This window comes from Siphateles boraxobius, unplaced genomic scaffold (assembly GCF_051911475.1).
Source record: "Siphateles boraxobius isolate OS27281-9 unplaced genomic scaffold, OSU_SipBor_1 240, whole genome shotgun sequence".
Lineage (NCBI taxonomy): Eukaryota > Metazoa > Chordata > Actinopteri > Cypriniformes > Leuciscidae > Siphateles > Siphateles boraxobius.
This window is the reverse complement of record NW_027508856.1, coordinates 85,001-112,500: the sequence shown is the minus strand read 5'-3', so window position 1 is coordinate 112,500 and position 27,500 is coordinate 85,001. Positions and strand designations below refer to the sequence as shown.

Sequence of the window (27,500 nt, the reverse complement as noted above, 5' to 3'; positions counted from 1 at the left end):
ATAGTCTTACCATACTCTTACCATGCTCTTACAATACTCTTTTATACTCCTACCGTACCCGTACCATACTCTTACATACTCTACTCTTAAATACTCTTACCATACTTTTACATACTCTTACCATACTCTTGCCATACTCGTACCATACTTTTACATACTCGTACCATACTTCTCTTACATACTTTCACATACTCTTACCATACTCTTACCATACTTTTACATACTCCTGCTATACTCTTACATACTCTTACTCTGGGGCGACAGTGGCTCAGTGGTTCATGTAGGTTGTCTACAAACCGAAAGGTTGGTGGTTCTATCCCCGGTTCCACCTGACCAAGTGTCGAGGTGTCCATGGGCAAGACACCTAACCCCAACTGCTCCCGACGAGCTGAGTGGCGCCTTGCATGGCTGACACCGCCGTCGGTGTATGAATGAGTGAGTGAATGGGTGAATGAGAGGCATATATGTAAAGCGCTTTGGTGGCCATTGGGTCTGTGAAAGCGCTATATAAATGCAGTCCATTTACCATTTACCATTTACCATACTCTTACATACTCTTACCATACTCTGACCATACTCTCGCATACTCGTATCATACTCTGACCATACTCTTACCATACTCTTACCGTACTCTCACCATACTCTTAACACACCCGTACCATACTCTTACGTACTCCTACCATACTCTTATCATACTCCTACATACTCTTACCATACTCTGACCATACTCTTACCATACTCTTATCACACTCTTACATACTCTTACCATACTCCTACATACTCTACTTTTACATACTCTTACCATACTCTTGCCATACTCGTACCATACTCTAACAAACTCTTACAATACTCTCAACATACTCTTGCCGTACTCTCACCATACTCGTAACATACTCGTACCATACTCCTACGTACTCTTACCATACTCCTACGTACTCTTACCATACTCTGACCATACTCTCGCATACTCGTATCATACTCTGACCATACTCTTACCATACTCTTACCGTACTCTCTCCATACTCTTAACACACTCGTACCATACTCTTACGTACTCCTACCATACTCTTATCATACTCCTACATACTCTTACCATACTCTGACCATACTCTTACCATACTCTTATCACACTCTTACATACTCTTACCATACTCCTACATACTCTACTTTTACATACTCTTACCATACTCTTGCCATACTCGTACCATACTCTAACAAACTCTTACAATACTCTCAACATACTCTTGCCGTACTCTCACCATACTCGTAACATACTCGTACCATACTCTTACCATACTCTTACCATTCTCTTAACAGACTCTTACCATACTCTTACCATACTCTTGCCATACTCTTACTATTCTCTTAACAGACTTTTACATACTCTTACCATACTCTTGACATACTCTTACCATACTCTTACCATACTCTTACATACTCTTACCATGCTCTTACATACTCTTACCATACTCTTACCATACTCTTAACATACTCTTAGCATACTCTTACAATACTCTTACCATTCTCTTAACAGACTCTTACATACTCTTACCATTCTCTTAACAGACTCTAACATACTCTTACCATACTCTTGACATACTCTTACCATACTCTTACCATACTCTTAACATACTCTTAACAGACTCTTACATACTCTTACCATTCTCTTAACAGACTCTCACATACTCTTAACATACTCTTACAATACTCTTACAATTCTCTTAACAGACTCTTACATACTCTTACCATTCTCTTAACAGACTCTTACATACTCTTACCATACTCTTACCATACTCTTAACATACTCTTAACATACTCTTACAATACTCTTACCATTCTCTTAACAGACTCTTACATACTCTTACCATTCTCTTACCATACTCTTACATACTCTATAGTCGTCAACATCAGTGTGAGTCACAATCTACTTTTTAGCATTTTTATTTATACTCTTAACATACTCTTACCATACTCTTACTATTCTCTTAACAGACTCTTGACATACTCTTACCATACTCTTGACATACTCTTACCATACTCTTACCATACTCTTACCGTACTCTTACATACTCTTACCATACTCTTACATACTCTTACCATACTCTTACCATACTCTTGACATACTCTTACCATACTCTTACCATACTCTTACCATACTCTTACCATACTCTTACATACTCTTACCATACTCTTACATACTCTTACCATACTCTTACATACTCTTACCATACTCTTATCATACTCTTACATACTCTTACCATACTCTTACCATACTCTTAACATACTCTTAGCATACTCTTGCAATACTCTTACCATTCTCTTAACAGACTCTTACATGCTCTTACCATTCTCTTAACAGACTCTTACATACTCTTACCATACTCTTGACATACTCTTACCATACTCTTACCATACTCTTAACATACTCTTAACATACTCTTACCATTCTCTTAACATACTCTTAACAGACTCTTACATACTCTTAACATACTCTTACAATACTCTTACCATTCTCTTAACAGACTCTTACATACTCTTACCATTCTCTTACCATACTCTTACATACTCTATAGTCGTCAACATCAGTGTGAGTCACAATCTACTTTTTAGCATTTTTATTGTATTCTAAACCCGTTCCGATCAAAGATTCAGTCTCTCTAAACCTCGCCTCTCTGAGAACTGCTCTGCTCTGATTGGTCAGAAAGTAAATGCTCATTATCATATCTGAACCTCAGCTCTTGACACACAGTGATACGAATGCCGTGGGTTTTACTGTGTGAATCTCATCGAAGTGGATTTGCTTTGGCAGCAGAAAACAGCGTCTTCCCTAACCCTCGACATGAAAAACACGAACCAAACTCTTCCAGTCTCAGATAAACTACAATGTTTGAGGGCTGAGCTAAGAGATGCTGTTCAGCCAATCAACACCAGAGGTGGCATTATGCAAATGAGTAACAAACCTACGTAGACTCAGCAGGAAGTGAGACTGAATTACTGACAACTCGTTTCAGTTCAGAATTACTTTTCTTTTAGGAGACAAAAAAATCAATTTATCTGCACTTTGCAGACCTTTTACATCTACAAACAGCTTTTATTTCATGAAAGAATATATCTCAAAAAGGGGGTACTTTAATATTAGGAGAAGATCCACCAACATGTTCTTTTGAGAAAAAACATTGTATGTATTTTCAAATACATGTATTTCATGCATGGATGCTGTAGCTTCTATAAATCTAACTATTTAAATATATAGTCTGATACTCGTTTCAGAGTGAAGCGCTGCACTGTGTTCATTTACACGCGAGCAGCTCGTGATCCAGTGTTTTCCACAGCGGCTCAGTGAACTCCATCTCTGCATCTGAGTTTGGGTCGCTTATATTCAATTCAATTCAATTCAATTCAAATTTATTTGTATAGCGCTTTTCACAATACACATTGTCTCAAAGCAGCTTTACAGAAAGTGCATTTCGGAAATGTACATAGAAAAACACAGTTAGTTAATCATGTATTAATTTATGGCATAACATATCGCCGGCTTTGAGTCGTCTCTTCACAGGCGTCGAGTCGTCTCTTCACAGGCGTTGGGGCATCTGATCTCTCCGTGAGAGGCTGGATACAAACTGGAGCTGACGAACGCTATTTACCTCGGGACTAGCGTCCCGAGATAACAGCAGAAAGGCAGATGGGAAATAATTAGCATAGCTGATGTTCATAATGTTAATGCATTCGAACTCATTCAGCAGTAGTATTAAAGGTTAAGCATTAAGTGAATGCTTGGTTAAAGAGATGCGTCTTTAATCTAGTTTTAAACTGGGACAGCGAGTCTGAGTCTCGAACAATATCAGGAAGGCTATTCCAGAGTTTAGGAGCTAAATGCGAGAACGCCCTCCCTCCTTTAGTGGACTTAGATATCCTAGGAATGACCAGAAGCCTCGAATTTAGTGATCTTAAAGAGCGCGATGGATTGTATGGCGATAGAAGGTCTGTTAAATACACAGGAGCTAAACCATTTAGGGCTTTATAGGTCAGTAGGAATACTTTGTAATTGATACGTAACTTAATAGGTAACCAGTGTAGGGATGATAAAATAGGTGTTATTTGATCATATTTTCTTGATCTAGTAAGAACTCTAGCAGCTGCATTTTGCACTAACTGTAGCTTGTTGATTGAGGATGCAGGACAACCAGCTAATAAAGCATTACAGTAATCTAGTCTCGAGGTCATGAATGCATGAACTAGCTTTTCTGCATCAGAAACAGATAGCATGTTGCGTAGCTTAGCAATGTTTCTAAGGTGAAAAAAGGCTGTTCTTGTAATATATGAAATATGATTTTCGAACGTCAAGTTGCGGTCTAGTATAACACCCAGGTCTTTTACTGTAGTGGATAAAGTAACAGGACATCCTTCTAAATTAAAGTTGTATTGTAAAGGATTTTGTGGGTAGTTTTTTGGACCAATAAGTAGTACCTCCGTTTTATCTGAATTTAATAGCAGGAAATTACACATCATCCAGCATTTTATATCATTTAGACACTCTGTCAATTTAGATAAGTTAGTGTTTTCATCTGGTCGTGATGACATATATAATTGAGTGTCATCAGCATAAAAGTGGAAATTAATTCCATGTTTTCTTATAATATTACCAAGTGGGAGCATGTATATTGAGAATAGCAGAGGGCCTGACACCGATCCTTGCGGCACTCCATAGTCTACTGACGTTATCTTTGATTTTTCCCCATTTAAACAGACAAAATGGTAACGGTCTGATAAGTACGATCTAAACCAGCTTAATGCCTGTCCCTGAACACCAGTGTAGTTTTGTAGTCGATCCAAGAGTATTTTATGATCTATAGTGTCGAACGCAGCGCTAAGATCGAGTAGAACTAGTATTGAGATATAGCCTTGGTCAGAAGCTAAAAGTAAATCATTTGTAATTTTAACTAGCGCAGTTTCTGTGCTATGATGCGGTCTGAATCCTGACTGGAATTTTTCATATATCTCATTTTCTTGCAAGAAAGAGCACAATTGAGCGGACACAATTTTTTCTAGTATTTTAGACATAAATGGAAGATTTGAGATGGGTCTGTAATTTGCTAAGTTATTTGGATCTAATTGCGGTTTCTTAATGAGAGGTTGTATTACTGCCAGCTTGAATATTTTTGGAACATGACCTAAAAATAAAGACGAGTTAATAATATTAAGAAGAGGCTCTTCCACTACAGGTAACACTTCTTTCAGTAGTTTAGTGGGTATTGGATCTAATAAACATGTTGTTGGTTTAGATGCAATGATAAGTTTATTTAGCTCTTCCTGTCCTATAGTTGTAAAGCGGTGTAGTTGTTCTAGAGGGGCCATAATTGAGGCTGAATCATAAGACATCATAGAGGATATCTTATATCCTGCATTTGGAAACAAAAAATGTGCCAGCTCCAATCTGATTGGCTGTGATGTCATTTCCTGCAGACATTGCAGAGGGAGAACTAGTCACTGCATTTGATCACATTATGTGTCTGAGTTTTCTGAGTCTGGTATGAGATGGACCCACCTCTAAATGTTAGTTCTTTCTCTGATTAGTTATGTTAGCTGTCAATCAGATCGTGTTCCTATGTAAGTGGGTGGTAGTTGGTTGGTTTAAGTTGCTGTGAGACGTCATGATTATAGTCAGGCGCTTTAACTGTAGAAACTGCTCATCAGATTTCTGTCAGCACAGGTATGTTAGTCCAGATGTTTCCACAAGAGTCATGTGACTCTCCATCTCCCTATCCTGCTCTCACACCAGCACAAATATCGCCATAGTGATTGAAGGGATGTTGGTCTCCATAGCAACAGGACCACTTCATGTTTTTTTTTTATTCCAGTGAGGGAAAGAGAAAGCGAGAGAGCGAGAGAGAGCATGTTATGTGATGTAACCCTTTATAGAAGGTTTTTCTTGATATTGCGTAGTGTCTCAAAAATCACTTACGGTACGGCATCTCTATTCTATTCTATTCTATTCTATTCTATTCTATTCTATTCTATTCTATTCTATTCTATTCTTTAATCTACATCATGCTTTCCTATGAAAATCCTGGGAGAGAGAGAGAGTGAGAGAGAGAGAGCGCGCACGGGAGAGAGACTGTGTGTGTGTGTGTGTGAGTCGCTCTCGCGGCAGCAGGATGAAGCTCCTCGAGCGCGTCTGTAGCTCATTTTTGTGCATCTCTTGGGTCATTTTGCTCTTGTGATTCGGGATGAAGCAGAAGATGAAACGACATTGACACACTGGAACTGTTGTCATCATCACCTTCATCATCATCTTCACTATCACCATCATCTCTCAGCACTTCTCAGCATCTGTCAGTGGTTGAGCGCCGGTCAGCGGCTGGTGGATTCTCACTGAAATCTCCCTCTAGGACTCTGATTGATTCGGTTTCAGAGTTGGTGTGACTGTGTGTGTGTGTGTGTGTGTGTGATGTAATCCCGCGGTTCTGACGTCATGTTCGTCTCCGTTTGGTATGCAAAGAAGATGGGCCGAAGATTCATCAGCAACGTGCGCAAAGCCAAAAGACACAGACAGAGCGTGACGGTGAGAGAGTGTGCGAGTGTGTGTGTGTGTGTGTGTGTGTGTGTGTGACAGCATGTGTGTGTGTGAGTGTGTGTGTGAGAGATAGAGAGAGAGACAGCTGTGAGTTTGAGAGCTGCGTGTGTGTGTGTGTGTGTGTGTGTGTGTGTGTGTTTGTGTGTGTGTGAGTGTGAGAGCTGCGTGTGTGTGTGTGAGTGTGTGTGTGAGAGAGAGACAGCTGTGAGTGTGAGAGCTGCGTGTGTGTGTTAGAGTGTGTGTGTGAGAGAGAGCTGTGAGAGCTGCGTGTGTGTGTGTGTGTGTGTGTGTTACTTCAAGGAATACCATTTTACTACCATCATGTTAGTGTCTGTTACTAACAGTAATCATGTGATGAGGTTAGGTTGTAAATGGTGTATTTTTATGGTAAGACTGTGTTCTTGTTGTGGGTTAGGGTTAGGTTGATAGTTGCCAAATTTCTGCTGAGGACTGCATCGTCTCCATGGTGACCAGAGTGATAGTGTGATGCATCCTGTGAAGATGTTGTCATGGCAACTGCATGTGTGATCACTGTGATGTCATGCAGGAATGTGTGTGTCTGTGTGTGTGTGTGTGTGTGTGTGTGTGTGTGTGTGTGTGTGTGTGTGTGTGTGTGTGTGTGTGTGTGTGTGTGTGTGTGTGTGTGTGTGAGTGTGATCTCTTGCTTATGGACATTTGGCCTGTGATGAGAGGATGGCACTGTTACCATGGAAATGTTAGTTCATAATAAACTGGATTTTCCCAGAGGACTCATCAGATGTTGCCATGCTATCCTCTGTTCTGTTTGTCTGTCTCTGTCTGTCTGTCTGTCTGTCTGTCTGTCTCTGTCCTGTCTGTCTGGCTGTCCTGTCTGTCTCCCTGTTCTGTCTTTCTCTCTGTCCTGTCTGTCTCTGTCCTGTCTGTCTCTCTGTCCTGTCTGTCTCCCTGTTCTGTCTTTCTCTCTGTCCTGTCTGTTCTGTTTTTCTCTCTGTCCTTTCTTTCTGTCTGTCTGTTCTGTTTTTCTCTCTATCCTGTCTGTCTCTCATTCCTGTCTGTCTGTCCTATCTGTCTCTCTGTTATGTCTTTCTCTTTTTTCTGTCTTTCTCTCTGTCCTGTCTTTCTCTCTGTCCTGTCTTTCTCTCTGTCCTGTCTGTCTGGCTGTACTAACTGTCTCTCTGTTCTGTCTTTCTCTTTGTCCTGTCTGTCTCTCGGTTCTGTCTGTCCTGTCTGTCCCTATGTCCTATCTTTCTCTCTGTCCTGTCTGTCCCTCTGTCCTGTCTGTCTTTCTTTCCTGTCTGTCTCTCTGTCCTGTCTGTCTTTCTTTCCTGTCTGTCTCTCTGTCCTGTCTGTCTTTCTTTCCTGTCTGTCCCTCTGTCCTGTCTGTCTTTCTTTCCTGTCTGTCCCTCTGTCCTGTCTGTCTTTCTTTCCTGTCTGTCTCTCTGTCCTGTCTGTCACTCTGTGTTGCTTCAGTCCCTCTAGCGCTGTACTAACAGCAGAACTCATCAGTGGCTGTAATTAAAGTTCTTCAGCCCTGTTACCGAAATAAGCAGGATGTTAATTACCCTACTCGTCTCTCGGGTTGGGTTAGGAGAGTGGTGGTGAGTTTTTAACATGGTTTGATGATGTTGTGTGTGTGTGTGTGTGTGTGTGTGTGTGTGTGTGTGTGTGTGTGTGTGTGTGTGTGTGTGTGTGTGTGTGTGTGTGTGTGTGTGTGTGTGTGTGTGTGAGAGAGGCTGATTCCTGGAAAGCTCGAGTCAGCTTTATTCTATAGCGCTCTATACAGTAGTTTAGATTGTTTCTGTAAAGCAGCTCTAAAAAAGACAATCTGTCACTTAATTATTGATTACTTAAAAAGATACATACTTTATCTTCATATTCTTTGATCACAAATGAATAAGTTGCTTCCTCTCTTGGCATCTGATGTCATCAGCCATTCTTATGTTTCATATAGAGACACTTTCACCATCCAATCAATCCTCATGGATAAGATCAAGCCCCGCCCCAGATGAAGGACTCATGGTTTCTGTGAGCGTCACTGAAACGCTTCTGAGATTAGTTTGAGTCCATCACAGATCACGTGTCAGCGTTTTGATTATAACACCAGAATAGACATTAGAAGCTCAGTGAATAAATATGCTGATGGTTGAATGTCTCTCTCTCTGTCTCAGATGAACGGGATGGACGGAGACGTTGAATATGAGGAAATCACACTGGAGAGGGTTTGAGACGTCTCTTGCTTTTAACTCTTTGATCATATCAGAGCAATTCTGCATGAACATCAGTGTGTGTGTGTGTGTGTGTGTGTGTGTGTGTGTGTGTGTGTGTGTGTGTGTGTGTGTGTGTGTGTGTGTGTGTTTAGGGTAACTCTGGTCTGGGCTTCAGTATAGCCGGTGGGACTGATAATCCTCACATAGGAGACGATCCCAGTATCTTCATCACTAAGATCATACCAGGAGGAGCCGCTGCTCAGGACTGCCGGCTTAGGTAAACACACACACACACACACACACACACACACACACACACACACACACACACACACACACACACACACACACACACACACACACACACACACACACACACACACACACACACACACACTTGTTACTTGCCAATTGTTTGTACAAATTTATTAAATGTATTAGCAATTTATAAGTAAAAATTGTTTTAAAGTAAATCATGCACCAATTTTTTTTTCGCTGTAATGGAACTTTGGGCTGGAGGTGCATTGGCAGGACAGGTGAGATTCACTGTGTCTTTCAGGGTGAACGACAGCATTCTCTTCGTGAATGACGTGGATGTGCGCGAAGTCACTCACAGTTTTGCGGTGGAGGCGCTGAAGGAGGCGGGGCCGATCGTCCGACTCTACGTGTTGCGTCACAAACCACCCACGGAGAAAATCACAGAGCTGAAACTCATCAAAGGTCCTAAAGGTGCGTGAGCGGCAGCAGGTGTGCAAAGCTGAAGTTTTCAACTGATCTGATTGGCTGCTCTCCTGTGCCACAGGTCTGGGCTTCAGCATCGCAGGCGGTGTCGGGAACCAGCATGTCCCGGGCGACAACAGCATTTATGTCACCAAGATCATCGAAGGCGGAGCCGCGCATAAAGATGGACGGCTACAGATCGGGGACAAGATTCTCGCTGTGAGTTTGGGCATGTCAACAACAGACAAACTTTTAATGTAGATCTTTGAAAAACATCAAACAATAAACGTCATGGTCTACAGAAAACAAAAATGCGTTCTGCCAATGGGGTCAGAAAAATAATCTTAATTCAGAGGGAAGTTTATTTTTCTGACCCCACCCGCAGAATTTTCTTCTTGTTTAAGCACAAACTTAATTAATTAATTATGATACATTTCTGTTTCAAATTTAAGTCATTTAGCTTCTCCAGTAAATGTAAATGTGCAGATTTCTGCTAGAGAGGCAACACCCCAGAGGTGACAACACTCACCCCAATGGGGCATGGCTGGTCTTGGTACTGGTACGCCAAGATGATGGCATCAACTATCCAATGGGCCAACCTCTGCTTGGGGACAACCTTTCCCTTCTGCTGACCTCCAAAGCAGACAAAGAGCTTCTGGAGCTCTGCATGTGGTCCACGTAGATGCACAGAACACAGTGACTTGAATGCTGGGTCTGCCTCCTCCAAGGGCAGTGCTTGCAAGTTCAACACCTGGTGCTAGAAAGGAGTGGTGGGAACTTTGGGCACATATCCAGCGCGGTGTCTCAGGATTATGTGAGATTCAGCCATTTCTCTGACCAAAAATGCAGGTACCCCACATTCTTGATACACGTGTGCACAGTCAGAAGTGTTGTCTTGAGAGACAGGATTTTGAGCTCAACTGACTGCAGGGGCGCAAAGGGCCCTCTCTGTAGGGCTGTAAGTACCACAAATAAGTCCCAAGAGGGGATGAGGTGTGGCCGAGGATGATTCAGTCTCCTCGCACCTCTCAGGAACCAAATGATCAGGTCATGCTTTCCCAAAGACCTACCGTCTACTGCATCATGATGTGCCGCGATAGCAGCACTGTGGCTCTTGGGCTCTGGCTTGAGTGATTGTGTCTACCACTGCTGGATCGTCCCGTCCACAAACCACATGTGGAGGTTCCAGAGGTCTGGAATGTCTTCACATCACTGGATCACTTGGGGTCTCCATTCTCTCGGTAGCGTGAGCTGTTGTCAGAGAGCATCTGCTTGCTCTGTAACAACGGTCAAAACACGGCCAGCAGTTCTACTAGCAACTTCAGGCACTTGATGCCGCCAGGCACTGTTGTTGTGCGAGTGAGCGGCTGGAGCGCGTTAAGGGTTTTCTGTTTTCTACCCCTGAGGTAATAAATAATGATCTTTGCAACAAAAGTGAATCAATCAAAACTAAGTTTATCTGGACAATAACTTAATTCTAGAGCTGCTGTAAAGCCAAAACAATCTCTGTTACTTTTATTTCCTATTATTACTGTAAAGCTGCTTTGAAACAATCTATATTGTTAAAAGCGCTGTATAAATTAAGGTGACTTGGCTTGACTTGACTTTTTCAAGGTACCGCGATGGTCATGTTCTCGCATTAGGAACATGGGTCATCGACGAATGCTGGCTCAGCAAGCTTATGGCTCAGACACACGAGCCAGTTATAGTGGCTGTAAGACGGGTAAGCAGCATCATCCGTGCTTGCTCTTTTAGGAAACTGCTCTTTTGTTACTTGAAGTGCCCAGGGGTGCGATCGCTGCTCTTAACCGTGCAAGTTTGCTCTCTTATGCGACACACACCACTAAATGCGCCATCTCACAAACACAGAATTGCTTTCCCTAATTGTCAGCTCAGACGCAAGCAGATTGGCTGAGCACTGAAGTGATCAAACATACAAGCTTATATACCCGTACATGTACGCGGAGTGGCTTGGCATGCAAATCTCACTCGCCAATATCCATTGGCTTGTTTTGTTACCACTCAAAGGTGATTGGGTGATTGGATCAAGTGAGATCCCCTGCGTCAATCAATGCTGACGTAATGTTGAACGTGACTGACTGATAGGAAACCCTGGTTCAGTGTGGTCAATCTCTCAGTTTCGCCTACAGTGTACCAGTAAAAACACTGTATGAGAGGCAACCGATGGTAGTCATGGATGATCAGTGATGCAGGTTAGTTGTATCAAATGATCTACAGTCACTAAGTGTGTGTGTGTGTGTTTAGGTGAATAACATGTATCTAGAGGACGTGATGCATGAAGACGCAGTAGCTGCGCTGAAAAACACAGGGGAGGTTGTGTATCTGAGAATAGCCAAAACTCTTCATCATCATCATCATCATCATCATCAAGACGCCTACAACCCTCCTGACATCACCAGCTGTGAGTGCACACACAAACACACACACACACACACACACACACACACACACACACACACACACACACACACACACACACACACACACACAAACACAGACACACACACACACACGCTCTGACGTCTCTGTGTTTCTGCAGCCTATGCTCCTCATAAGGACATGTCTGATTACCCTCAAGCCCTCAGTCCCTCGTCTCCGCACCATTACTCGCCCATACCTAAAGGCCTCTTGCTGGGAGACGAGGACATTCCCAGGTGACTACACTTATGTTTATGCAGATATGCAAATTAGCACATATTATAGACACTTTCTATTGCTTCTAAAGTTCTTAAGCCCCAGAGAAACAAGTGTGCAGCCATCTTTAGAATTTTGTGTTTGAATTTCCATTTTTGTGGTATAGCTCTGAACATTTCTATGGCATCGAAGAGTAATTAGCTGGTGAAGTGGATTTACTTATTGTAGGGTTCACGAAAGTTATCATGTGCATTGTAATGTTTGAAGCAGATGTCATAACAAATGTTGACGACATTCATTCATATGGTGTGCTGTAAGCTTGTGCCGATGTCCATCAGGGAGCCGCGGCGTGTGGTCATTCTCAGGGGCTCCACCGGTCTGGGCTTTAATATCGTGGGCGGTGAGGATGGCGAGGGGATCTTCATCTCCTTCATCTTAGCGGGAGGAGCAGCTGATCTGAGCGGAGAGCTGAAGAAAGGAGATCAGATCCTTAGTGTACGTCTGATCCACATACACGTCTACTGGGACATGCATTATGACTGTCACTCACTAGGTGTTACTGTTGCAGGTGAACGGTGTGGATCTGCGTCATGCGACACATGAACAGGCGGCTGCTGCACTGAAGAACGCAGGACAGACGGTCACCATAATCACGCAGTACAGACCCGAGGGTGAGACGCACAGCACCTGCTAATTCTAAAATAGCTAAAACTGCACTGACAAATCAGAGCCCAGCGAGCCTGATACGTGTGTGTGTTTAGAGTACAGCCGGTTCGAAGCGAAGATCCATGACCTGCGTGAGCAGCTGATGAACAGCAGTTTAGTTTCTGCAGCGGCGTCATTACGGAGTGGAAAGAGAAGCTTCTTCATCAGGTACTGAAGACAGAAACACACACAGACTCAAAACAAACTTTTTGTTTGCTCAGTTCTTTGCTTATAATCTTAATTTAAAGGGAAAGTAATCTTATTTTTCGGACTCCACTAGCAGATATTTGTTCTTGGCATAAACTCACTTAATTTTGATTATTTATTTATTTTTAGAAAACAAGACTTAATATCTTTGGTAATTTTGCTTCTCCAGTAAATGTATCTTGATTTAAGAATGTTTAGATATTTATATTGGAAAACAAGATAAAAATACTTTATAAAATGTCTGACTGTCCGTCCATGTGTCTTTCTGTCTGTCTGACCGTCTGACCGTCTGTCTATATGTCTGTCTGTCCGTCTGACTGTCTGTTTGTCTGTCTGTCTATCTGACCGTCTGTCTGTCTGACTGTCTGTCTGAGTGACTGTCTGTCTGTCTAACTGACTGTCTGTCTGTCTGTCTGACTGTCCGTCTGTCTGTCTGACTGTCTGTCTGACCGTCTGTCTGTCTCTCTGTCTGTCTGTCTGTCTGTCCGTCTGCCTGTCTGTCTGGCTATCTGACCATCTGTCTGTCTGACCGTCTATCCGTCTGTCTATCAAGTTAAGTCACCTTTATTTATATAGCGCTTTTTACAATACAACTTGTTTCAAAGTAGTTTTACAGAGATAACAGGAAAATAATGTTGTAGTAATATTGTGAAATATAAAATTAAATGTCCCCAACTAAGCAAGCTAAAAGCCAATGGCGAGAAAGGCAAAAAAGGTGACAGTGGCAAGGAACCAAAACTCCATCAGTGACAGAATGGAGAAAAAAAACTCAGTTGGGAATCCAGGCTCAGTCGGGGGGGGGGGGGGGGGGGTAGTTCTCCTCTGGTCAATAAACGAACAGTGTATGATTATGATTCAGGCATCATTACAGGTCAGAGGTCAGATTGGATCGGAACATTCACAATATTTATCCAGTTCATCTGGTTGGGGGTCAGAGTCATCACGGCGGTATGGAGACGAGTTTGTTGAGGTGTCCATGAGGCCTTCACAGTGTTGATGAGGCTGGCACTTCAGGGATGCGTTGTCGTCGTGTCAATGCGATGGTCCTTCATCAGATCTGGATACGGCCTTGATCCAGCGGTTTGCCGTAAACCTCAGGATAAACAGAGAGACTAATTTTAGCGTAGTCGCCATCCTTCTTATGATGTAACGAGTACATCAGGATTTATGGGAAGTGTTCCCGGTTCCGGCTGATCTAACTATGCAGCCTAACATTGAATTATAGAAGTCTATAATGTGTTATGTGAATGCTAGGTCAAAGAGATGTGTTTTTAGTTTAGACTTGAACTGACAGACTGTGTCTGCTTCCCGGACAATGTTAGGAAGATTGTTCCAGAGTTTTGGTGCTAAATAGGAAAAGGATCTACCGCCAGCAGTCGATTTATATATTCTAGGTATTATCAACTGGCCAGAATTTTGAGATCGCAATAGACGTGAAGGACTATAATGTGTTAAGAGCTCGCTCAAGTACTGCGGAGCTAAACCATTTAGTGCTTTGTAAGTAATCAGCAATATTTTAAAATTTATATGATGTTTAATAGGGAGCCAATGTAGTGTTGACAGAACTGGGCTAATATGGTCATACTTCCTGGTTCTGGTAAGAACTCTAGCGGCTGCGTTTTGAACTAGCTGTAGTTTGTTTATTAAGCGTGCAGGGCAACCACCCAGTAGAGCATTACAGTAATCTAGCCTTGATGTCATGAACGCATGAACCAATTGTTCTGCATTTTTCATTGAGAGCATATGACGTAATTTAGATATATTTTGCAATTTTGCATTTAAAATGCAATTTTACCGATACTAAACAAGTGACTTTCAAATGGAAGATTGGTATCAAAGAGTACACACACACACCCAGGTTCCTAACTGACGACGAAGACTTGACAAAGCAGCCATCAAGTGTTAGACAGTATTCTAGGTTATTACGCGTGGAAGTTTTTTGTCCAATAAATCGAATCTCGTTTTTTTCAGAATTAAGTTGTAGGAAATTACTAGTCATCCAATTTTTTATATCAGATATGCATTCCGTTAATTTTGTGGATTGGTAACTTTTGTCAGGGCGTGAAGAAATATAGAGCTGAGTATCATTAGCATAACAGTGAAAACTAATGCCATGCTTCCTAATGATATCTCCTAATATCTGCTACAACGGGCATGGTTTTTTTTTGCACTTTTTTTGGTGGTACTGTGTATTACGTCGCACATTTTAAGTACAGCGGCACTTCAGTACAGCCGCACTGAACTCTTGAACCTGAATACTGGAGTAAACCATCTGTTAGCCGAGCACTTCATTCCTCTTGAGATCTCCAGACCATCTACCGGGCTCCCCGAAGGAGCAGGCCGACGTAGGAGGCATTGTGAGCGGCGGCAGAAGAGGGGTAATCGGGCTGGCGTTTGGACCAGGCTGAAGGCTAATCCGCTCAAACCACCGCTTCCTACAATCTTTCTCTCAAACGCCCGGTCGATCCGTAGCAAGATGGATGAGATCCGGTTACATATAGCAGCAAAGAGGACTATTTACAACTGTTGCTGCATGATTTTTACTGAAACCTGGCTGAACAGCACCACTCCGGACGCTGCTATCGAGCTAGCGGGACGCACCACCTACCGAGCCGACAGGACCGCGGACTCTGGTAAGAAGATCGGTGGGGGACTTTGTATCTATATCAACAATTCTTGGTGCACAAACGTCACTGTTATGAACAGACTGTGCAGTTCGGAGGTGGAACTTATGCTGCTGAAGTGCAGGCCGTTTTATCTCCCGAGGGAATTCACTGCTGTTTATATCTGTGCTGTTTATATTCCACCGGACGCTAATGCTAAGCTAGCGCTTGCACAGGTTTACAACAGCATAAATAACAGCTTGGTAGCACACCCGGACAGTGTTTTTGTCGCCGCTGGGGATTTTAATCATACTGACCTAAAAACTGTTCTTCACAAATTCCATCGCAATGTGAAATGTGCTACTAGGGGAGATAAAACGCTGGACCAGGTGTACACTAATGTAGCAGAAGCATACAGGGCCCAGGCCTATCACCACCTGGGTCTGTCAGACCATCTCTCCCTGCTGTTACACTCACGGTACACACCCAAGATCAAGAGCGCTGGGATTATAACCAAGACCGTGAGAAGGTTCCCAGATGATGCCATCCCTATGTTACGGGATTGTTTCCACCACACAGATTGGGATGTTTTCAAGGGGCAGGGCACGGTTACCCGTGAGTCATTGGATGAATATACCACCACTGTCCTGTGTTACATTAACTTCTGTGTGGATAATGTTACGTCTTGGAGACATTTCCGTGTGTATCTGAATAGAAAATCTTGGATTACACACGAAGTTGAACAACTGATCCGAACTAGGAATAGAGCCCTGGGTTCAAAAGACCATGAGGTATACAGCAGAGCCAGGGCTGCATTAAGGAAAGGAATCAACACTGCCAAACAACAACATCGGAGGCGTATTGAAGCCTGTTTTAATAACTCAGCAAACCCCAGGCAGGTATGGGAAGGCATCAGGGCCATCACGGATTATAAGAGCAAATCAACATCTCCCTCAGCTGATTCCATCTTAGCAGAGGATTTTAACTTCTTTTATGCTCATTATGACAGGGACAACACTGATCCTGTGTCGCCCCCCCTCCCGTCTACTGATTATGCCCCAGTTCTGAGGAGTCATGAGGTAAGACGGGTCCTCTGCGGCATTAACACCAGGAAGGCAGCCGGACCGGACGGTGTGTTGGGCCGAGTGCTGAGAGACTGTGCTGCGGAGCTAACTGACGTTTTTACCGTCATTTATAATACATCACTGTCCACTTCATGGGTTCCTGCGTGCTTTAAGCAGCTACAATAGTCCCAGTCCCTAAGCAGTCAAATGCCACTCATCTAAATGATTATAGACCGGTGGCACTCACCTCCATTCCTGCCAAGTGTCTTGAGAGGCTGGTCTCCACTTATATCAAAAGCGCAATACCATCATCACTTGATCAACACCAATTTGCATATAGACGGAATCGGTCGACTGAGGATGCCATCGCCATCGTGCTCCACACGTTATTGGAACATCTCGAGCACAAGAACACCTACGCGAGACTCTTTGTCGACTTTAGCTCGGCCTTTAATACAATCCAGCCGTTCAAACTCCGAGCAAAACTGCAACACCTTGGCTTCAACAACACGCTGTGCAATTGGATTGTGGACTTTCTGACAAATCGAACACAGAGTGTTAGAGTAGGCAAGCACATGTCCTCCACCCTATCAATCAACACCGGGGTCCCCCAAGGGTGTGTGCTTAGCCCCTTGCTCTACACTCTATTTACACATGACTGCTCTGCTTCTCTTTGCTCCAATCTCATTGTTAAATTTGCCGACGACACAACAGTGCTCGGACTAATTAACAACAACATTGAGGCGGATTACCGAACCGAAGTGCAACATCTAGCGTCATGGTGTGTCAAAAATAACCTGTCTTTGAACATCAAAAAGACTAAGGAGATTATTGTGGACTTCCGCAAAAGCAGACCCAATCACTCTCCTCTCTGTATTGGAAATGAAGTGGTAGAGAGGGTGCCATATTTTAAATTTTTGAGAGTATCTGTGACTGATGACCTGTCCTGGGGAATCAACATCACCTCTGTGATAGGGAAGGCCCAGCAACGCCTCTACTATCTGAGGCAACTGAGGAGCGCCAGGATTCCTAAACAGCTGATGGTCAACTTTTACAACTGTGCCATCAGCAGTGTTTTGACGTATGGCTTCTTAGTGTGGTATTCCAGCTGCACTAAAGACCATCAGCAAGCACTCCAACGAGTGGTAAATACAGCGGGTAAAATCATTGGGACCACTCTTCCAGAGATCAGCAACATCTATGTTACCCGCTGTCTGAAGAGAGTGCATAGCATCTTACTGGACCGGCATCACCCGGCCCATCATTTGTTCCACCTGCTGCCTTCAGGGAGAAGGTACAGGTCTATTGGTGCCAGTAAAACCAGGCTGGCTAACAGCCTGTACCCTTACGCAGTGAGGCTGCTTAATTCTGCCTAATGATGCCCCTCCTTACCCTCCCCCCCAAGGACAGTAAACTATATCTCATTGTGGAACAGCTGTGAACAGGACGTTGCATTGTTGCATTAACCACATCCATCCTGCTTAATGATGCTTAATGCTGACCCCCCCCCCCCCCTCCCTCCCTCATACCCCTCATACCTCTCTGTGAAATAACTGTGAACTGGACTTTGCATTGTTGCATTAATCTCATCCATATCCAACTCTGATTATCATACTCATCATACTTTTTGTCCTGGTTGTCTTTTTGTTTTGTAAAGCCTCTTGCTGCTATTAAGAGTGAATGTCACTGGTTCTGTGTTTTAAACAACTATATACTTCGATGTGCCATGTTTACACAGGGGTATTTATTACTTATTTTGTTAGTGCACTCTAAGACACCATGTACGGTTGTTGTATGCTCCAAACACAATTTCGTTGTTGTTTTCTGGACGACAATGACAATAAACGTGAAATGAAATGTAAGGGGTAGCATGTACAGAGTGAACAGTAACGGTCCTAGTACTGAGCCTTGTGGTACACCATACTGAAATTTTGACCGATAAGACATCTCTTTATTTACTGCTACAAACTGGTAACGGTCAGATAAGTAGGATTTAAACCATGCTAGTGCAATTCCACTAATGCCAACATAATTTTCGAGTCTATTTAAAAGAATTTTGTGGTCGATAGTGTTGCCTTTTTCGCCTTTCTTCGCCTTTGTCGCCATTGGCTTTTGGCTTGCTTAGGTGGGGACATTTCATTCTATATTTAACAATATTTTTGCAACATTATTTTTTCCCGATTATCTCTGTAAAGCCGTTTTAAAACAATCAGTATTGTAAAAAGCACTATATAAATAAAGGTGACATGACTTGACTAGGGTCAAATGCAGCACTAAGATCGAGTAACACTAAAAGCGAGATACAACCACGATCAAATGATAAGTGCAAATCATTTGTGACTCTAATGAGAGCTGTCTCAGTACTATGATACGGTCTAAATCCTGATTGAAAATCCTCGCTGATACCATTTCTTTCCAAAAAGGAACATAGTTGTGAATATACTGCTTTTTGTAGTATCTTTGACGGAAAATGTAGTTTCGAGATCGGCCTGTAATTGACTAATTCTGTAGGATCAAGTTGCGTTTTTTTAACAAGCGGTTTAATCATAGCTAGCTTAAAAGTTTTTGGTATGTATCCTAATGACAAAGATGAATTAATGATATTAAGAAGAGGATCTATGACCTGGCATCTCTTTCAGTAGTTTAGTCGGTATAGGGTCTGACATACATGTTGTCGATTTAGATGAATTAACAAGTTTATAAAATTCACCCTCTCCTATAGCAATGAATGAATCAAATTTTTCGTCAGGGAGACTACAATGCATGCGATACTGTACTAGATGGGTGCATAGATATAATTTTCCCCCTGATATTATGAATCTTGTAAGTAAAGATTCCCTATACCACTCTACAGATAAAGCGTTGTGGAATTTTTCGGTTCGCGTACCTACCCAAAGTGATAAGATAAAATAAAAATTCTGCATCAAAATTTATAGACAAGTAGTTTGTTTAGGCATGGTTTGTAAGGAATTACAAACCTGCGCACATATATTCAAACGCACATAACTATAGAATCAATTCTTAATGCGCATGTGAACGCCATCAGCGTCTATCACAGGTTCACGTTTAAAGTCTGTTTAGAGAGAACGGTGTCGTCTTAGCGGCCCCTAATTTAATAACAAATGATCATTTAGACGGAAGTGAATCAATCAAAACTAACTTTAGCTGGAAAAAACATTTTTCAAGAGCCACTATAAAACCAAACCAATCTCTGTTACCTTAAATTATATGTTTATCTCTGTAAAGCTGCTTTGACAAAATCTACATTGTTAAAAGCGCTATATAAATGAGGATGACTTGACTTGAGGATGACTAAAGAAGTTCATTAAGTCATTACTGCTGTGCTGCTTGAAAACTTCTGTGCTTGAAGCTTTATTTTCCATTAGTTTAGCCACTGTTTCAAATAAATACCTAGGGTTTTGTTTATTTTCTTCTAATATGGTTGAATAATAAGCAGATCTAGCAGTTTTTAAGGCCTCTCTGTATGCAATCGTGCTCTCTTTCCATACAATGCAAAATACCTCTAGTTTTGTTTTCTTCCAGTTGTGCTCTATTTTTCTGGCTGCTCTCTTAAGGGCCCGGGTGTGCTCGTTGTACCACGGCGTTGGACTATTTTCTTTAATCTTCTTTAAGCGCAAATGAACAACTGTGTCTAAAGTGCTGAAAAGAGAGAGTTAAAAGTTTCTGTCGCAATATTGCGTTCTTCTAAGCTATCTGGGATGCTGAGATGATGAAACTGATCAGGAAGATTATTTATAAAGCAATCTTTAGTGACAGAAGTGATAGGTCTAACATATTTGTAACACAGAGTCGGCTTTGCAGCCTTTGCTAAATTAAGTTTACACAAGACTAGATAATGATCTGAGATGTCAATGCTCTGCTGCAGAATTTCAATGGCATCAACATTGATTACGACAATGAGAAAGTCCTGACACGTGTTGTCTAGCTCCAATAGATTTAAGAATGTCTTTAAATGCCAATCCCAATGCATCCTTTTTGTTATCTACATGTACATTAAAATCTCCAACAATTAGGACTTTATCTGCAGCCAGTACTAACTCTGATAGAAAGTCAGCAAATTCTTTGATAAAGTCTGTATGGTGCCCTGGTGGCCTGTAGACAGTTGCCAGCACAAATCGTAATGTGATTTATCATTTAAACTATATATTGTTACATTAAGCACCAACACTTCAAAAGAATTATATCTGAAAGTAGACTTCTTAGTAATTCTGAAAATATTACTATAAATTACAGCAACACCTCCCCCTTTGCCTTTCATACGAGGTTCATGTTTATAACCGTAATCTTGGGGGTGAACTCATTTAAAGTAATGTAATTGTTTGGTTTTAGCCAGGTTTCAGTCAAACACAGCACATCTAGGTTATTGTCTGTAATCATATCATTTACAATAAATGCTTTTGAAGTAAGGGATCAAATATTCAGCAACCCGAGCTTTATAATTTGTTCCTTTGTATTAAATCTGTTTTTTATTATTTGAACATCAATTAAATTTTGACCCTCAGATGGGTTTGGAAATTTTTTGCATTTCCTAATTCGGGGAACAGACACAGTCTCTATATGATGATATCTAGGTGAAAAGGGCTCTATGTGATTTATCTGGATTTATCTTTTGGTTTGGATTTATCTGACCTCAGTGACGTGAGACAGCTGGTGTCACATTCACCGCCTTCTTCATCGTCTGTGTCTTCACTACACTTCCCAGAATCTCCTGTCATCATCACCTGCACCTGCGCCTCATCACCCTCATCATCATCATCACCGTCACCTGTTGTCCTTGTCATTATCTGTGTATTTAAGTACCCCTCTCACTCCTTTTCATGGCTGGTTATTGTTTGTGCACTAGCACACTGTTATGTTGATTTTGAATCTTCTTTGTTTTGAATGAAAACCTTTGCTATTTTGTATCTTCGCCTACCCTCGTCTTCTTCATTCACCCACGGACATTACAGAATAACCAGCCAAACAAAGAGTCAGCATGGGAATTCTTCTCACCCCAATTAACCCAGCTCACTCCCTACTCACCATTTTACAAAACGGACTCTCTATTGAGGATTACATCGCCGAATTCCTTGAACTTTCTTCTGGGGTAAGCTGGTCTGATGATGTCTTTTGGTAGGGCTTGGACAGTCATCTGTACCAGCAAGCCCCAGCAGCAGCTTTTCCAGGAACCTTCGCCAGTTACCTCGATCACGTGTTGTGGTTGAGTGGGTCAGCCTTCACCGTTGGTGAGGCTGAGGATGACATCACCACTCAATCACACACACCAGCCATCTTCACCACGCCACCCGTCATCATCCGGAATTCAGTCGTCGGCCCTCCAGAGCCAGCCCCAGTGGTTCCTCGCTTCCCAGCTGTTCAGCCAGAGACTCTCGTGTTGCCCCGAGCCCGGAAGCTGGTTTCTAACAGTAGGGACCTGGGGGCAAAAATGGCGGAATGCTCAAATCAATGCGATCTGCATTGAAATCAGCTTCCCTTCTCCGCTCCTCAGTCCCAGGTCTTACTTCCACCTTCTGCCCAGAGCCTTCACCGCTGGTCCCGTCCAGCACAGAGCCTTCACCGCTGGCCCCGTCCAGCACAGAGCCTTCACCGCTGGCCCCGTCCAGCACAGAGCCTTCACCGCTGGTCCCGTCCAGCACAGAGCCTTCACCGCTGGTCCCGTCCAGCACAGAGCCTTCACGGCTGGTCCCGTCCAGCACAGAGCCTTCACCGCTGGTCCCGTCCAGCACAGAGCCTTCACCGCTGGTCCCGTCCAGCACAGAGCCTTCACCGCTGGTCCCGTCCAGCACAGAGCCTTCACCGCTGGCCCCGTCCAGCACAGAGCCTTCACCGCTGGTCCCATCCAGCACAGAGCCTTCACCGCTGGTCCCGTCCAGCACAGAGCCTTCACCGCTGGTCCCGTCCGGCACAGAGCCCGTTGATCCTGCACCAGAGCCCGTTGATCCTGCACCAAAGCCCTCTTCGCTGCTGGTCCTGCTCAGCTCAAACCCCTCTTCGCCGCTGGTCCTGCCCAGCTCAAAGTCCTCTTCGCCGCTGGTCCTGCCCAGCTCAAAGTCCTCTTCGCCGCTGGTCCTGCCCAGCTCAAAGCCCTCTTCGCCGCTGGTCCTGCCCAGCTCAAAGTCCTCTTCGCCGCTGGTCCTGCCCAGCTCAAAGTCCTCTTCGCCGCTGGTCCTGCCCAGCTCAAAGTCCTCTTCGCCGCTGGTCCTGTCCAGCTCAAAGTCCTCTTCGCCGCTGGTCCTGTCCAGCCCAGAGCCATCTTCGCCACTGGTCTTGTCCAGCTCTGACACGCCTCTGCCGCTGGACTTCTCCTACCCGGAGCATCAGCCCGTTAACCTCCCCAAGAAAATTTTGGGGGGGGGGGCAAAAAATCCACTCCGCCGTGGCCGGCCGAAAGGTCCTCGCCGCCATGGCCGCCCAAAGGGTCCTCGCCGCCATGGCCACCCGAAGGGTCCTCGCCCCCATGGCCACCTGAAGGGTCCCCTCCGCCATGGCCACCCAAAGGGTCCTCGCCGCCATGGCCGCCCGAAGGGTCCTCACTGCCAAGGCCGCCCGAATGGTCGTCACCGCCACGGCCGCCCAAAGGGTCTTCACCGGCACGGCCGCCTGCTCGTCCTGTTCCACCCTGGCCGCCTGCACGTCCTGCTCCGCCCTGGCCGCCTGCACGTCCTGCTCTGCCCTGGCCGCCCGAGGGGTCGTCTCCGCCAGGACCGCCCGAGGGGTGGTCTCCATCTCCGCCATGGACCCCTGACCAGTCTGCTCCGCCATGGCCGCCTGGACCATCCTGGAGTCCGTCCTGCTGTACCCGGTCCTCCTTCCCGTCACGGACTCCAGGATGCCCACCACTTATGTCACATTCACCGCCTTCTTCATCGTCTGTGTCTTCCCTACACTTTCCAGAATCCCCTGTCATCATCACCTGCACCTGCGCCTCATCACCCTCATCATCATCATCACAATCACCTGTTGTTCTTGTCATTATCTGTGTATTTAAGTTCCCCTCTCACTCCTTTTCATGGCTGGTTATTGTTTGTGCACTAGCACACTGTTATGTTGATTTTGGATCTGTTTTGAAATAAAACCTTTGCTAGTTTGTATCTTCGCCTACCCTCGTCTTCTTCATTCACCCACGGACATTACAGCTGGCAGACGGTCGGTTTAGCTAGGCTGTCTGTTTCCTGACCTGAGCCCCAGATTGTCATGTTTGAGCTCTAAGACTATGTGCCATATTACTAGAGAGAAGAGCAGCACCATCCCAGGAGGGATGAATACCATCTCTTTTCAACAGGTCAGGTCTGCCCCAAAAACTTTTCCAATTGTCTATGAATTGTATATTATTTTGTGGACACCACTTAGACAGCAAGCCATTGAGTGAGGACAGTCTGCTAACTATCTCATCACTCCTTCGAACAGGAAAGGGGCCAGAGCAAATTACTGTGCCTGACATCACACGGTGCGAGTTCGCCAGCAAAATAAATAAATAAATAAAGAGCACACTGATTGCACGCTAACAGGATTGCGAATTACTAGCGTGTTGTTCTAGCAACGATTTAGATTGAAGCTAGTCTGTCTGTCTGTCTGTCTGTCTGTCTATCCATCTGTCTATCCGTCTGACTGTCTGTCTGACCGTCTCTCTGTCTGTCTGTCTGTCTGACCTTCTGTCTGTCTGACCGTCTGTCTGTCTGTTTATCTGTCTTACCTTCTGTCTGTCTGACCGACTGTCTGTCTGACCGTCTCTCTGTCTGACCGTCTGTCTGTCTGTCTGTCTGTCTGACCGTCCCTCTGTCTGTCTGTCTGTCTGTCTGTCTGTCTGTCTGACCGTCCCTCTGTCTGTCTGTCTGTCTGTCCGTCCCTCTGTCTGACCGTCTCTCTGTCTGACCGTCTGTCTGTCTGTCTGTCTGTCTGTCCATCTATCAGTCTGTCTGTCTGTCTGACCATCCCTCTGTCTGTCTGTCCGTCCGTCCGTCCGTCCGTCCGTCTGTCTGTCTGTCTGTTTGTCTGACCGTCCCTCTGTCTGACCGTCTGTCTGTTGACCGTCTGTCTGTCTTCAGGGCTCTGTTTGACTACGATAAAACGGCAGACTGTGGGTTCCTGTCGCAGGCTGTGAGCTTCAGGTTTGGGGACATTCTGCAGGTGTTTGACTGCAGTGATGAGGAATGGTGGCAGGCCGGAAAACTGTCTCCACATGGAGAACTGGAGGAGACTGGATACATACCCAGCAAGAGGAGGTGTGTGTGTGTGTGTCTGAGTCAGTGAAAGAACATAGCAGATGCAGTAAATATACATCTGTATTTGCTGGTAGATTTGTTGAAATGTTTGAAATTAACTTTTTTTCATAAAAGTTGACTGTTAAAAATACAATAGTATTCTATAAGAGAAAATTATTAAATTTACAGCATATCTATAAATTCAATAACAATGCAAAATACACCTTGTATGCTGTTTTTGTCAGGAAGTAGAACCGGATTCAGTATCGAGTGAAAAAAGACGAATAATGAATAATAACAACTGTGATGATAGAAGGGGTTCAGATCAGAAAGATGGCAGGTAACAGAGACACAAGCCAGCGCAGGGACAGAAATCCAGCAGGGAACAAAGAAAAGAAGCCAGAGAACACGATTTGACACAAACAGGACCAGTACTTGACCACAGGAGAAACGAAACGATCTGACAACAGAGGACAGAATACACAGATATTAAATAGCGCTAATGAGCTGATCAGCCACAATCAGCACACACACACACACACACACACACACACGCGCACACACACACACACACACACACACACACACACACACACACACACACACACACACACACACACACACACACACACACACACACACACACACACACACACACACCGGGAGAGAGAATGAGTCAATGAATCCATGAACCGTGACAGATTTATTCATCATTTGGGAACATTTTTCAATACGATTTAATTTATTAATATTAGTTAACTACATTAGTTAACATGAAAAATACTTCTAAAGCATTTAGTAATCTTAGTTAAAATTAATTTCAACATTTTGTAATGAGTTAGCTCAAAGGGGAAATATGAATAATTACTCATAACTTGTTATGATTAATTATGAATATTTGGGTCAGTTAATCGGATTAACTTGATGTAGCTAAATTAATATTACAATCAATTAATCAGTTCGTCCAACAAACTCTTTTGATTATTCATTTATTCTAAGAAAATTGTATTTTTCATGGCCACAGAAAAATAATCATTTCTTAGCATGTACAGCACTTAGAGCGTGTAACAAGATCAAGATTGTAAAATTTACTTTGTTGCAAGCAGAGAATCAGAACCAAATACATATTGTGCACAAGTTTTATTAACTAAATCACGAACACATAACTAACATACAAACAATCACACATACATGGGTAGATGGTAAATGACAGAATGAAACCCGAAATTAAAATGAAGCTTCGGAAAAGATTAATTGAACATGAAAAGAATCATCAGCTTATTATTTTCAGAGCACCTTATTAAATGTATACTTGCATGGTTGAAGCTGCAATTGTTTTCTTCTCCATTGGACGAAGAAGATATGATGAACTTGAATCGTTAGTTCAACTCTGTTTGGGTTGAAAGTTCTCTCTCTCTATCAGCACATAGCTGGTTGTGAGTCAAGGCCGGCTGAGGCCACACAGGACAGCACAGCAACCCGAACGTACCGAGAAACCCAAGAGAGGGAAGGGCTTGTGTAGAGGCCATTTAAAGCCTGAGAAAGGTCCCACTGTTCAGGGTTAGCTCAACCAATAAGAAAGGGGGAATTTCTAAGTGGGAGATTCCTCTGTTGGGAGGATTTATGATGCTATCTCAAGTGTGGTTAGACATATACCTTATCGTTTGTGTCCATTTATACTCAGATAGATATAACAAACACACACTGCATTCTAAGAGAAGTTGATGGAGTCATTAAATGAGGATTAATTAGATAGGAGACACGATACAGGTGGGGTTACATTGACCGTTGGTTGTATCATAAAATACATACTGTAGTATCAAAGACATGATAGTACACAGGACAGTAAATCATTCACACAGTGTCCTGGGGTGCACATTTATTTATAGATCAGTTCGTCCATAAATTGATGCAGGAAAGTCTGTTTTAAAGGCTGTGGGTCTTTTCTATGGCCTCTGCTTTTTCCACGTGACCACATTTTTAACAGCAATAAAACCAACTTATCTGATTGTAGTCATGGTAACCAATACCCTTCTTGCCCTTTTTGGGAGGATGGGACCCTAGATCCCAGAGTGAGTTTTAAAGATTATTTGTTAAACATAACAAATAATTGTGTCGTTACAATTTACTACTATATTATTAAAATCAAAAGATGTATCTGTGTACATTATTGACCTGGGCTAACATGAACTAACAATGAACAATTGTATTTTTACTAAATAATGTTAACATATAATATATACTGTACTCCTTGGTAGTTAAGTCATGAACATACCTTAACTAATGGGACATTGTAAAGTGTTACCAATCATTTCGTAGAAGCAGAGTAAAATTTACTGTATATTTTTAGAAAAGTATTTACACTAACTCTGAACACCACACACAGCAGCTGATCAGGTGTGTGTGTGTGTGTGTGTGTGTGTGTGTGTGTGTGTGTGTGTGTGTGTGTGTGTGTGTGTGTGTGTGTGTGTTCCTGTAGGGTGGAGAGGAAGGAATGGTCCCGTATGAAGACTCGCGGCAGAGACGGCGTCAGCGGTCAGTGAGTGTTTGACTCTCACCTGTGG

General features: G+C 43.4%; 1 protein-coding gene across 5 annotated transcripts in view; it reads left to right on the top strand.

Annotated features, from left to right (window-relative positions):
* The window catches only part of dlg4b (discs, large homolog 4b (Drosophila)), a 74,594-nt gene that overhangs the window by 33,767 nt on the left and 13,327 nt on the right, over positions 1-27,500 (top strand). For all 5 annotated transcript variants that reach the window (XR_013206923.1, XR_013206922.1, XM_077241861.1 and 2 more), the window contains 11 exons: positions 8,722-8,772; positions 8,913-9,037; positions 9,320-9,489; positions 9,563-9,699; positions 11,746-11,902; positions 12,041-12,155; positions 12,474-12,630; positions 12,704-12,806; positions 12,897-13,008; positions 24,781-24,957; positions 27,416-27,471. Coding sequence is in view for 3 of the 5 variants with exons in the window: in XM_077241861.1 (XP_077097976.1) it covers positions 8,722-8,772; positions 8,913-9,037; positions 9,320-9,489; positions 9,563-9,699; positions 11,746-11,902; positions 12,041-12,155; positions 12,474-12,630; positions 12,704-12,806; positions 12,897-13,008; positions 24,781-24,957; positions 27,416-27,471 (1,360 nt within the window). In the remaining 2 variants the exon portion in view is untranslated. The remainder of the gene's footprint in view (positions 1-8,721; positions 8,773-8,912; positions 9,038-9,319; positions 9,490-9,562; positions 9,700-11,745; positions 11,903-12,040; positions 12,156-12,473; positions 12,631-12,703; positions 12,807-12,896; positions 13,009-24,780; positions 24,958-27,415; positions 27,472-27,500) is intronic.